The sequence below is a fragment of the Odocoileus virginianus genome, chromosome 30 (genome assembly GCF_023699985.2).
Source record: "Odocoileus virginianus isolate 20LAN1187 ecotype Illinois chromosome 30, Ovbor_1.2, whole genome shotgun sequence".
In the NCBI taxonomy this organism is placed as follows: Eukaryota; Metazoa; Chordata; class Mammalia; order Artiodactyla; family Cervidae; genus Odocoileus; species Odocoileus virginianus.
The window spans coordinates 14198756-14212514 of NC_069703.1; the positions used below are offsets into that span (position 1 = coordinate 14198756).

At 35.8% G+C, this 13759-nt stretch overlaps 1 protein-coding gene across 7 annotated transcripts in view; it reads right to left on the reverse strand.

Moving 5' to 3' along the window:
* Window positions 1-13759, reverse strand: part of KANSL1L (KAT8 regulatory NSL complex subunit 1 like) — a 122611-nt gene that overhangs the window by 38627 nt on the left and 70225 nt on the right. For 5 of the 7 annotated variants that reach the window (XM_070458591.1, XM_070458588.1, XM_070458589.1 and 2 more), the window contains exon 6: window positions 879-1080. In XM_070458591.1, the coding sequence (XP_070314692.1) occupies window positions 879-1080 (202 nt within the window). The remainder of the gene's footprint in view (window positions 1-878; window positions 1081-13759) is intronic. The other 2 variants (XM_070458593.1, XM_070458592.1) reach the window with 2 other exon arrangements.

Genomic DNA, 13759 nt, shown 5'->3' on the forward strand with positions numbered 1-13759 from the left:
TAAAATTCCTGAAAACTCTGAAATAAAACTTTGAAAAATTTCAAGTTGAGAGAGCATACTAGTAACTGAACTACAAAATGGCAAAAATCAAATTATTGATAAAAATTAAAATTGTCAGAATTCATAGTCCTATTTATAAAAGGATCCTATAAAACCAAATTTGAAATTGATTTTTAATGAAACAAAGCATCTTGATTTTTTTATAGAAATATATTTAAAAATAACTAATGCAGTAATACTTAAAAACAATACTAAAAAGATAAATTCCTTTCCTCTGACATATTATTTAAAATATAGAAAAAGAACATGTTATACCTAATGATAACTAGAGATAACTTACTTTGCCCTCCATCACAGTTTATTTAAGATATGTACTGAAAGATGTAAACCTAATATTTTGCTAATAAATGAAAAACACGCTTTTCAAAATGAATGCTTTTAGTAAAGCATATTTTATTTGTAAAAAGTGTAAGCATGGTCATCTAAACTTTCACTGCTTATATGAAAAAGGGGTGCTCATCAGATTTAACAAATACTAAGCCTAAAAGGGAGAGCAATGTCTTTCCTCCAAAATAACTACAGCCCTGTAGATTTTTACCTTCTTCTTTACTAAGCAAAAGACAAATATATAACATGCCTGTGTCTTATTACCCTTACCGGTAAAATTTTAAAATCAACTTGATATGTAATTTTCTTTCAGATTAGTTTAAGCATGATTTAAAAAAATAGAAATGTGAGAATTACAGAATACACTGCTATTTAAAAAAAATTATTAAATCTCACTTCTTCTAAATAACTATGTACAATTCATATCCTGTCACTTGTGAAATATATGGACAGTAAAATTTTTGTTCATGTTTTCCCAAAGGCAACCTTACCTGTGGAGTCCAATAAAATGGGCTCAACCTGTAGAGTTTTCGTTTGTGGAAACTCTGAAGTGGCCTTGTTCGAGCGGCTGTGCTCATGATAGTCAGGGATGGAGATTTCAGTCTTGTCCTGTCTTTTCTCCTTTTCTTACTGTGCTTCTGGTTAAGCAACCAGCTACTGGAGGAAGAGAGCTCATCTAAATTCTCTGAAGCACTGAAATGCCATGAAATAATTGGGGAGTGGAGGGAATAAAACAAAACAAACAAACAAAGACAAAGAAAACTAAATGTAAATCACCTTCATCTATTACGACAGAGGAGCATTAATTTTAGCCAATTTTGTGGTAACAACTGATGAAAGAATCAATATTAATGGAAAATTACATTTCAAGTTGTGAAAACAGAATCTGTATTTTCTCCTGCAAAATAAATATCCCATAGGTTAGAGATGCTCACATGAATTCAGTAGTACAATGTAAATTTCACTGTAAATCAATAATCATGAATATTACAGTGTTAAAAGTATTTATATCAAATTCTTTTTCAATAAGGGTGAATTTACACAGGATTGTAGATTTTTAAAAGGCTAACGTCTCATCACTACATCATTAGCTGTCTTACATAAGCATTACATATCTTTTCAGGGAATTCTGAAACAAAGATGCAATCTGTCTACATTTTAAGAATTTTTAAAAACTGATGACATAGAAGACACAAACTATAAAATATTTTATCAGATCACACAAACTACACATGAAAATACGCATAATTTTATAATTATCTCTCATTAATTTTTAAATATTTATTTAAATATTTTAGAACATCAGGAGGGAGTTAATGCTTATCTCCACATAAATTTAACTTTATTTATACCAGTATATTACATATAAAATATTCAGCTTTTCAGCTACTATAATCTACGAGTTCTACCTTATTTATATAAACAAAAGCTAGCCAACTTAGTATTCTAAGATCAACAAGTGAATCTATATGTGCTATTGCTAATCACAAATAAATTCTAAATGTGCTATTTGGTTCAAGTAGAATCAGTGTTTAAAGGTAAACATAAGATACGGTTGTTCTATAGCTGTATCACTGGTTTTGAATATTTATGGCTGCAAAATAGTCTATTATCTTTCAGATAAAGCAAGTAATTCAAGAATACTTTATATAGTAGTAAGAAACTAGAAATAAGGGTACCTGAATGGCTTCTGTTGATGAAACCAAAAGAGAATAATAAAATATGGAATTTGGTAATTACATACAAATATATAATTGAGTATGTCTATTGGCCAGACCAGTATAGGGAAAAAAATCTGATGATAAATATTTTATTTTAAAAATATTAGCTTCAGTCTTCAGAGAGCTCTAGTCATGAATGTTTTAATTGTCAGTTAATAAATATTCTAAAGATTGTCTATCTGAGAAAGGTTTAAGATATACCAATACTCTCAAATTAACAGGTACAGTCTCATATACTGGTGTTACTTTTTGTAAGATGTCATATGTATTACTATAAAAACTTGAAGTGTACAAAGTGCTAAGTGACAGTCTGCTCTTGAGAAACCAGCCTTTGACCTGGGCTACCACGTCAAGGGTAAACAGAAGGCATAAGTGACAGCCAGTATCAAGTTGGGTACGAAGCATGTCAGGAACAGAAGTGAACCAAGGTCAGGAAGAAGACCGGTTTCAGTGGGTGGTTAGTACCAGAGGTGATCACATCAGGACAGTGAGGATTCAGGGACATAGGACTAGATCCAGCACAAAAGGCGGCTTTCCTAGCAAGTGGGAAATATCTCTAGGCCGATGGCACTGGCTCCTTAGAGAGACGTTGCTTGGGTAATGTCTAGGGATAATGAAGAGTTTCTATTTTAGCAGTCTGGAGCACAGTTAATCATTTCTTTCCTCTGTTCAGTTCTCTAGTTGTTAATGGGCATTTGTTTCCCCTCCCCTGCAGGAGGTATGAGGAGGTGAGCCACTATCTTCTCACTAAATAACATCTCTCAGCTTTTGAACTGGTGAGAGGCTCACAGGCTAGTTTAAAGATAAATGGAAAGCTTATCATTTGTGTCCCTAAATGTTATATTTTCAAGTTTCAAAGACTAATACAATATCATTGGAAAAAGCTCTCCAAAGTTGGCACTTCAGTCACTTTATAAATAACTGATGAAAGTGAAAGTGTTAGTCGCTCTGTCGTGTCAGACTCTTGGTGACCCCATGAGCTGTAGCCCACCAGGGAATCTTCCCAACCCAGATATCGAACCGGCATCTCCTATGCTGGCAGGCAGATCCTTTAACCACTGAGCCACCTCGGAAGCTGTCGTAAAGGGTTTTGCAAACCACTGATAAACTCACTTATTCTGCCCGATGGTTTACACCAAAGGGGATGAATCTTACTGAAAAGAAGAACAGAGGAAATTATTTGGAGGACAACACAACGCTGCCGAAGTGACTCTATAATCCAAGGGTATTTTTCCCCTCAGGAGATAACAATCCAATACCTGGCACTAGTGGTGAAGAACCTGCCTGCCAATGCAGGAGATTTAAGAGACACAGGAGGAGGAGGAGAAAACCCAGGAAGGAAAACACATTTCAATAACAGACAAGGCTAAGTTTTCCCACAGAGCTGTGGGTACACCTAGGAAACTCCAGAAACTGAGGATACAGTAAGCCACTGTCAAGTACCGTCATAACTGTCACAAAAATTATCAATAAATGTCAACATTTAATTTTGAAATGGCATTTTTACAAGTGGGATAGTACCAGATAAGGACACAAATCACACTCCTTGAGATTTGTAACTGGAAGCTTTTGTTCAGAGAACAATAAAAATCTCCAAAAGGATAGCCTAGGGCCACTGTGTAATAGGCAGATAGTACAACTTGGCTCTAAAATAAACAAAAGGGGATAGGGAAGAAATGAGGGGGTTTTTAGGCTTACACCTTTCTCCATTTTCACTACCACTCTCTTAATCCAGGCTCTTTTCTGTCAGAATTCCTCCTATACTCTTGTAACTGACTCCCCTCATTCACACTTTTTTCCATCCAGTCCCTTCTAATCTTTCAGGAAAACAAATCTGGTCCTGTTTTACCCTTTCCTCCCATGCCTAAACTGCTTAAAATCTCTCAAAGCCTTCTCATTGCTCTTGAGAAAAATACTTAAATCCTTAATGGAAAAGGCCCTGATTGATCTGCTCTCTCAGCCTCCTCATGTGTCACGTTCCCACTTCTTCCCTGTGTTCCAGCCACATTGCCTCTTTTAATTCCAAATAACTCACACTTGCTCCAGTACAAGACCTACTTTATGTAATATCTGCTTCCAGGCATTTTCTCACATCCTCCTTCACTTACGTAATTTCCAATAACCATTTGGCTCTCAATTCAAAAGTTAGTACCTCAGGTAAGTCTTTGAGCCCTTGCATAGTCTCTCCAAAGCTTTACAAAGTCAAATTATCTTATGAGTTCTTTTCTTCATAGTATTTTTCATGATGCTAATTTTACAACTATTTGTGTTACTATCTGATTAGTATCTTTTTCCTTTTCTAAAACTGTAAGTAATACAGAGACTATGTTTTAACTTTTTCTCAGAAGTTCCTGACACTATACTTGGCATACGACAGTTCAGTTCAGTTCAGTTGCTCAGTTGTGTCTGACTCTTTGCTGCCCCATGAACCGCAGCACACCAGGCCTCCCTGTCCATCACCAACTCCCGGAGTCCAGCCAAACCCATGTCCATTGAGTTGGTGATGCCATCCAACTATCTTATCCTCTGTCATCCCCTTCTCCTCCTGCCCTCAATCTTTCCCAGCATCAGGGTCTTTTCAAATGAGTCAGCTCTTCGCATCAGGTGGCCAAAGTATTGGAGTTTCAGCTTCAACATCAGTCCTTGCAATGAACACCCAGGCCTGACCTCCTTTAGGATGGACTGGTTAGATCTCCTTTCAGTCCAAGGGACTCAAGAGTCTTCTCCAACACCACAGTTCAAAAGCATCAATTCTTTGGCGCTCAGCTTTCTTCACAGTCCAACTCTCACATCCATACATGATTACTGGAAAAACCATAGCCTTGACCAGACGAACCTTTGTTGGCAAACTAATGTCTCTGTTTTTAATATGCTGTCTAGGTTGGTCATAACTTTCCTTCCAAGAAGTAAGTGTCTTTTAATTTCATGGCTGAGTCACTATCTGCAGTGATTTTAGAGCCCCCCAAAATAAAGTCTGTCACTGTTTCCACTGTTTCCCCATCTATTTGCCATGAAGTGATGGGACCAGATGCCATGATCTTAGTTTTCTGAATGCTGAGTTTTAAGCCAACTTTTTCACTCTCCTCTTTCACTTTCATCAAGAGGCTCTTTAGTTCTTCTTCACTTTCTGCCATAAGGGTGGTGTCATCTGCATATCTGAGGTTATTGATATTTCTCTCCAGCAATCTTGATTCCAGCTTGTGCTTCATCCAGTCCAGCGTTTCTCATGATGTACTCTGCATATAAGTTAAATAAGCAGGGTGACAATATACAGCCTTGACGTACTCCTTTTCCTATTTGGAGCCAGTCAATGCTCAACAAATATTTATAGAATGAATGGAGAAATATACACACATATTATTTTCAGATTTATCACTCCAGCTCTATGCTTTGCACAGGATATGTATATACACAACATAATGTGAAAGTGTTAGTTGCTCAGTCATGTTAGACTCCTTGCAACTCCATGGATTGTAGCTCACCAGGCTCCTCTGTCCATGGAATTCTCCAGGCAAGAATATTAGAGGGGGTTGCCATTTCCTTCTCCAGGGGATCTTCTGGACTGAGGGACTGAACCCAGGTCTCCTGCATTGCAGGCAGATTCTTTACCATCTGAGCCACTCGGGAAGCCTATACCTTATATGGGAAGCATATAACACTACCCACCTTACCTAAATAGTTTAGTGAATGAGCAACATGGAACATTATAGTTTAAGAGCCAAAAGAAGCTCTATAGAAGGTTATAAGAGAGCATTTAGAAAAATAAGACATATTTACACTGCCTTGAGTTCCATTCTAAATCTCTTAATTTTCACTTACAACAGCTAGTTTCTGATAGTAAGCTATGATATAGCTTATAATCATATATGCCCATTATAAATGTATAAGTCTAATAAAGCAGATGAGAGCTGTAAGATATTTTGATTTGTAAAAGAGAAAGCACGGATAAAGTTTAAATTTTTTCTTCTAATTTAAAAAGTGCAAAATGACCAAGAGTTTCATCGAAGAAAGTATTCCAAAAGTCATGAGTTCGTGTTTTATTAACACTGCCTAATTTTTCTGATAGTAATGACTTTCTGATATAACTGATTGTCTATTGCAATTCTAGAAAATCTTAGCAGTTAAGATATTTATGAATAACAACAGGCATTCAATTTACTTTTACAGAGTATGAATGGAATTTTCACGTGAATTTTTTAAATTAAAATTTTACTCTGATTACTACAGAAATCAAAGGCCCAGAAGTGAAGCATTTAATCTTTTAACTGATATTTGAATATTAATTCCTACCAAAATAAATTTCTGCAAATGTTATTCATTTGTATCAAAATTAATAAAACAATCTAAAGATATGGGTTTATAGGGACATATATTTGATAAGTTCTTTGTGTCGTCTTGGTGGTGGAGAAAATGGTGAATAAATAAGGAAGAACAGTCTAATTTCAATCTATTTTATAATAAACTCAATGAAAGATAGTCCAGGATTTTTAGTAACTTGTTCAAGTATTTCATAACTTTTTGCCTAAGCCAAGCTGTATTCTTAGAAGGATTGAAATAATCATTATAATGCCATGCTCAAATGCTTTTAGTAAATAAGAGACTTTTGGGCCTGGCTATAAATTTAGAAAGTTAAAAACATAAAAACACAGACAAGATTTCATAAAGTTATTTTTATCTTCTAATCTCAAGAAATAGCAGCAGAAAACAAGTATTCAACACAGAATTTTAAAATACTGTTTTAGTACTTTTCAACATTTCCCCCACATTCATGTACTCATACTAAACACACTTAAGAAAAGCAGAACTCAACATGGAGAAGAAAATTAGAATGTGTATTATCTAAGAGATTACGACAGCCTACCAGTTCTCATACACAAATACCCATACTTGCTATATGGGGCTGAAGAGTGTTGTCACAATATGTACATCTATGAGGAACCTCAGATTGTGACCCTACTTGGAAATACAGACTTTCAGGTGTAATTAATGAGGTAAAATTATGTCAGAGTGGATTAGGGTGGCCCTAAATCCAGTCACTGATGTTCTTATAAGAAGAGACAAAGAGTTCAGGAAGAGATCCCAGGGAATAACATCCACACATGTGAAGACAGAAGAGAAATGGTCTATAAGCCCAAAATGCCAAAGACTGCCAGGAAGCCAGGAAAACACAAGGAAGGATTATGCCCTAAATCTTCAGAAACAGTATGGCCCTGCCTGACACCTTGATTTTCAACATCTAGCCTCCAGAACTGTGGAAGAAAAAATATCTCCTATATTAAGCCACACACTTTGTCCTGATTTGTTATTAAGATCCTTATAAAACTGACATATTCATAAAGTACATGCCTAAGAATCACTATTTTTGCATAATTTGTAATCTCTATTTCAAGTCTACTTTTCATCTTTTGGAGTTTCTTGATGACCTCAATCTATAGCAGCTAAAGTAGGTGGCAACCTTTTCAAAACCTTCCCTGATGCCCAGAGTCCTGCCAATAGTTGAATTTACTATCTTTATTTTTCTTGATAATATTTGGAGAAATGAACACATTATTTACTCAGATATACTCAATGATATTTTAAAGAAATTACATAAAATAGGACCTTATAGAAACTCACTAAAGTGGCCTCATAGGGGAATTACTTGTCTTCCACATGGCAAAAACAAGCATCTCTCTCAAATGACCAGTGGATCAAGATCCGGGCATTATCTACTACATATAGAGAAAACAGTGCCTTAACCAGCCCATTTTCCCTACTCTAGGAATTAAGTAGGAAAATTACAACCCCCCATTCACTTAAAAATTCAAGTCTCTTCTACTATAGCAACAAGAAAATGCTAAAGTACACTGTAAAATGACCTTCTAAATTAGATCTCTGGTTCCTCTGCCTTTTCTAAATCCAGTTTGAACATCTGGACGTTGTTGGTTCATGTACTGTCAAAGCCTCGCTTGGAGAATTTTGAGCATTATTTTGCTAGCATGTAAATGATTGCAATTGTGCAGTAGTTTGAGCATTCTTTGGTATTGCCTTTCTTTTGGACTGGGATGAAAACTGATGTTTTCCAGTTCTATGGCCACTGCTGAGTCTTCCAAATATGTTGGCATATTGAGTACAACACTTACATTTGGTTGTTATTGTTGATAACAGCATCATCTTTTGGGATTTGAAATACCTCAGCTGGAATTGCATCACTTCCACTAACTTTGTTTGCAGTACTGCTTCCTAAGGGCCAGTTGACTTCACACTCCAGGATGTCTGGCTCTAGGTGAGTGATCACATCATCCTGGTTATCTGGGTCATTAAGATCTTTTTTGTATAGTTCTGTGTATTCTTGCCACCTCTTCTTAATATCTTCTGCTTCTGTTAGGTTCATATCATTTCTCTCCTTTATTGTGCCCATCTTTGCATGAAATGTTCCCTTGGTATCTCTAATTTTCTTGAAGAGATCTCTAGTCTTTCCTGTTCTATTATTTTCTTCTATGTGTGGATCATGACAAACTGTGGAAAATTCTTCAAGAGATGGGAGTACCAGACCACCTTACCTGCCTCCTGAGAAATCTGTATACAAGTCAAGAAGCAACAGTTAGAACCAGACATGGAACAACAGACTGGTTCCAAATTGGGAGAGGGGTACGTCAAGATGGTATATTGTCTTGTCACCTGCTTATTTAACTTATATGCAGAGTACATCATGCGAAATGCCAGGCTGGATGACGCACAAGTGGAATCAAGATTACTGGGAGAAATATCAATAACCTCAGATATGCAGATGACACCACCCTTATGGCATAAAGTGAAGAAGAAATAAAGGGCATCTTGATGAAAGTGAAAGAGGAGAGTGAAAAGGCTGGCTTAAAACTCAACATTTAGAAAACTAAGAACATGGCATCTGGTCCCATCACTTCATTGCAAAGGATGAGGAAACAATGGAAACAGTGACAGACTTTATTTTTGGGGGCTCCAAAATCACTGCAGATAGTGACTGCAGCCATGAAATTAAAAGACGCTTGCTACTTGGAAGAAAAGCTATGACCAACCTAGGCAGCAATTAAAAAACAGAGACATTATTTTGCCGACAAAGGTCTGTCTAGTCAAAGCTATGGTTTTTCCAGTATGGATGTGAGAGTTAGATCATAAAGAAGGCTGAGCACCAAAGAACTGATGCTTTTAAACTGTGGTATTGGAGAAGACTCTTGAGAGTCCCTTGGGCTGCAAGGAGATCGAACCAGTCCATCCTAGAGGAAATCAGTCCTGAATATTCACTGGAAGAACTGATGCTGAAGCTGAAACTCCAATACTCTGGCCACCTGATGCAAAGCACTGACTCATTGGAAAAGACCTTGATGCTGGGAAAGACTGAAGGTGGGAGGAGAAGGGGATGACAAAGGATGAGATGGTTGGACAGCATCACCAATTCTATGGACCTAAGTTTGAGTAAACTCCAGGAGTTGGTGATAGATAGGGAAGCCTGGCGTGCTGCAGTCCATGGGGTTGCAAAGTGTCAGATGCGACTGAGCGACTGGACTGAACTAAAAATAATTAAGATATTTACCTACTCTGAAAAATTAAGTTACATCTTTACGCAGCCATTAAAATGGAAAAGAAATATTTTAAGTATAAAAAGCTTCAGATATACTACTGAAATAAGATACAAAACTTCCAGTAGAGCTCAACAATGAAAATTATGTATGATAGGAAGGAAATATACTCTGAACAATACAAGTGATTTCCACTTTCTTCTTGATAGCTCATGAATTTTTAAGTTATTGTACAATGAACTTATATTAATTTTATAAGAACACCAAAATGTCATCTATAATTGCAGTCTTTTTTGGCATTAGGAAGTTGCAATACATTTTGAAGTGGCTATTCGAGCATAAGACTTAAGAGGCTTACGGATTTTGTTTGGCTCCTGATTCTAATAAATTGTCCATAAAAAGATGATTTTGAGACAACTGGCAAAATATGAATATGGACAGGGAATTTTATAATAGTGATAAATTATGACTAAAATATTATAAGAATAATAAAAAATAAGCAGATGATAACAACATAGTGGGTATGTTGAAAAAAAGTTTATCAAAGAAACAAATGAAAGTCTTACAGTTAAAATATCAATAAAAATTTTTTTAAGTCCATAGGAAAAAAATATATCAGGAAGAGAAATAGCTGAAATGAGTAGCAAAATCTTGAGAACTATTTAAGCTAGGAATAAGCTGATTCACTTTTGCATGCTTTCTGTATGTTCAAGTTTTACATAATAAAGGATGAGAGGAAAAGAGATCAAATATTGTAGAGCCATCTGCCATTCCCACCTCTGGCTCTTAATTTCAAGAGGACTTTTTAGAGTATAAAGGCAAGGAGACTAGGAAGCCAATATGAGAGCTATATTTTTTCTGAATGTGAAGTGCAAGTGGCTCAGTCGTGTCCAACTCTTTGCAACCCTATGGACTATATAGTCCATGGAATTCTCTAGACCAGAATACTGGAGTGGGTAGCCTTTCCCTCCTCCAGGGGATCTTCCCAACCCAGGATCAAACCCAGGTCTCCCACATTGCAGGTGGATTCTTTACCAGCTGAGCCACAAGGGACGCCCAACAACACTGGAGTAGGTAGTCTATCCTTTCTCCAGCAGATCTTCCCAGCTCAGGAATCAAACCAGAGTCTCCTGCATTGCAGGCAGATTCTTTACCAACTGAGCTATCAGGGACATAAAATCTATCAAACATTTCTAACTAACCTATAGTTTGGGAGTTCAGCTCAGATTCTTCACTATAATCTCTGAGCTGTTTTTCTGACATATGGAATATAGTTTGAAATTGAGACTTTCTAACATTTCACTATTTTTTTTTTTTCATTTGAAAGGAAAATTTGCAAAGAGAAAAAAATCTGAAAAATTCTAAAATATTTTTTTAAATCCTTGCATCTAAACACAAATATAGCATTAGAAAAAATCTGAATTTTCTCCTTTAAGTCTCTTTTTTTTCCCGTATAAAATCATACCCCAAGGAGGGTCTAAGGCTGTTGCTGTTCAACCGGTAAGTCGTGTCTGACTCTGTGACACCATGGGATCACAATGATTTTGGTATCCTGATTTATTCCACCTAACATTCCAAGGAAGTAAATTCCTATATGACCACATCTTTTTAAATACAGATCATTTTTTAAATAGTTATATGACATGTCTTCAGTGGTTGTATCACAATTTAAACATTTCCTATAACATTAAGTTTAAGACTTACATTAATAGATGTTAAAAGGGAAAAGTATAAGTTTACAAAAGAAAATAAATCCTATTGGTATTACTTTAAAAACACATCAGGAGACATTTTATTTCGTTATTGATATTGTACATCTAGCTGATACAATATTTAATGTCACAGAAACTCAAAATTATGTTTGAAAACTTCAGCCTAGAATTTGCTAACCGTTTTCTCATAACAAAGAAGTGACTATTGAAAATATTATGAGGGTAAGAGAATTACTTTATATATGATTAGTTTATCAGTTCAGCTGCATTTTCAATTATGATGCCCAATGAGAAAGAATCATTACATTTTGTGAGATAATTATCATTTGTGGAAATAAATAGCATGACAATGATTCATTGGAACTTAATTTCATATCATATTCTGGGACCCACTAAAGCAAAACAACAACAACAAAAATTCTAGACATTATTTCAAGTAGAAATCCACTTTCCCAGAGATAATACCCCATGGGGTAAATGAAGATGCACTCACAACACTTCATCTTCATTTCCGAGTATGAGATCTAAAGCAGATAACCCCTCTATGAAGCTGGAGTGTAAGGCTTCTTTGTTTGCAGAGTCAGCCTCTTCAGCTGCTCAGCTCCGGCTGACTCATCTGAAACCCCGCTGCCAAGATTACTGAAGCTAAGAAAACAGTCCTGCCTTCTGGGAGACACTGCAGTCAAATAAGAGTTGGGGGTTCGGAATAAATGAGTAAAAAGTGGGCACAACAGCTGCCCTGAAAAATAATTAACTAAGTCAATTTACTTTAGACATAAGAACAGATCATTAGGGTATTATAAAAATTATCTAAAATACTTAGAAAAAATTGTATCAAACATTAAGTTCTATGTGGTCCACTAAAAATAATAATACAGAATAAGTAACCAAACTTTAAAAAATCAAAATTTAAATTTCTTAGGCCTAATTTTATATATATATATATATATATACATATATATATATATGATATGATGTGATATAAAGGTAGAATGAGAACGCTTTATGAGAAGCACTGATGAGTTTACTTATCATAAGTAAGTCCAAGTATACAGAATACAGCTCAAACTGCAAATGCCTCTTAAATAACCAAAAAAGATCTCAATGAGTCCATGGATGAAAGCTCACTCCTGTTACTATTAAGAGAGAGGACTTATCTTTTACTTCAGAATCTCTTATTATAGGACAGGTACTTCTACCATCTGACTTTATTTATCTGATTTTCTAGTCCAGAGTTAAATTAAATGAGAGGAAGCAGAATTGCAGGAGGCAGCATGAGATTAACAACATATCAATCTGACTATGACAGAGAAAAAGCAAACAAGTAAAAAGTATTTTGGGAAGAACGCTGATTACCTGTATGAAATCCTAAAAGATATTTCATTCATTCAAAAAGTATTTATTCATGTCCATGTTATGACTCTTGATCTAGATGTCAAAAAAATAGCAGTTATGACAGACCAGAAAAATTCCTACTGTCACGGAGCTTACATTCTCATCCAGGAAGGTAGATAATAAATGAGTAAAAAACAAGAATAAAATTATATAACACTTCTCTCATTTGATCCTCACAATAACCCAACAAGCAAACTATTTGCATTTTAACTGTGATCTAGAAAGTTGCTTAAAATCACAATGCTACCAAGTTCTGCAGTTGGGACTGATCTCAGCCCCATCTAATTTCAGAACTATTTAACAATGCAATGAGTTTTCTTCATAGCACTTGACCAGGATTTTAATTTTATTTTTTTATTTAAAATTTTTCTTTACATTTTGTCTGTGGCATGTGGGATCTTAGTTCCCTGACCAGGGATCTAATCTGAGCTCCCTGCCTTGGAAGCACAGACTTCCATCTGCTAGACTGTCAAGGAAGTCCCACCAGGATTTTTTTTTTTTTTTCAGTATTTACTTTAAAATTTTTATTTATATATTTATTTGCTTGTGCCAGGTCTTAGCTGTGGCACACAGAAGCTTTTAGTTGCAGTGTGGGGGATCTAGCTGCCTAACCAGGGATTGAACCAGGGTCCCCTGCATGGAAAGCATGGAATCTTTGTCACTAGACCACCAGGGAAGTCCCAGGATTTTAAATTACACATTTATTTGTGTGGCTGTGTGCTGACCAATTTTACCCAGTTAGACTCTATACCATAAGGTCAGAGACCACACCTGGTTTTGTTCAACATTATAACCCAATCCAATCCAATGCCTGGCACCCTGTATCACTTGGTATGTATTTGCTGACTATTAAGTGAATTCTTTCATTGATATACAATTATTAATCTTGATAGTCTGTGAGGATGTGGACACAGGGGTGAGCCTGAGTTATCAAAGAAAAACTAAGTTCAGAAGCACCCAAGAAAGGCAATGTGTAATAAATTTGGCTTAGTTCTTACCAAATGGC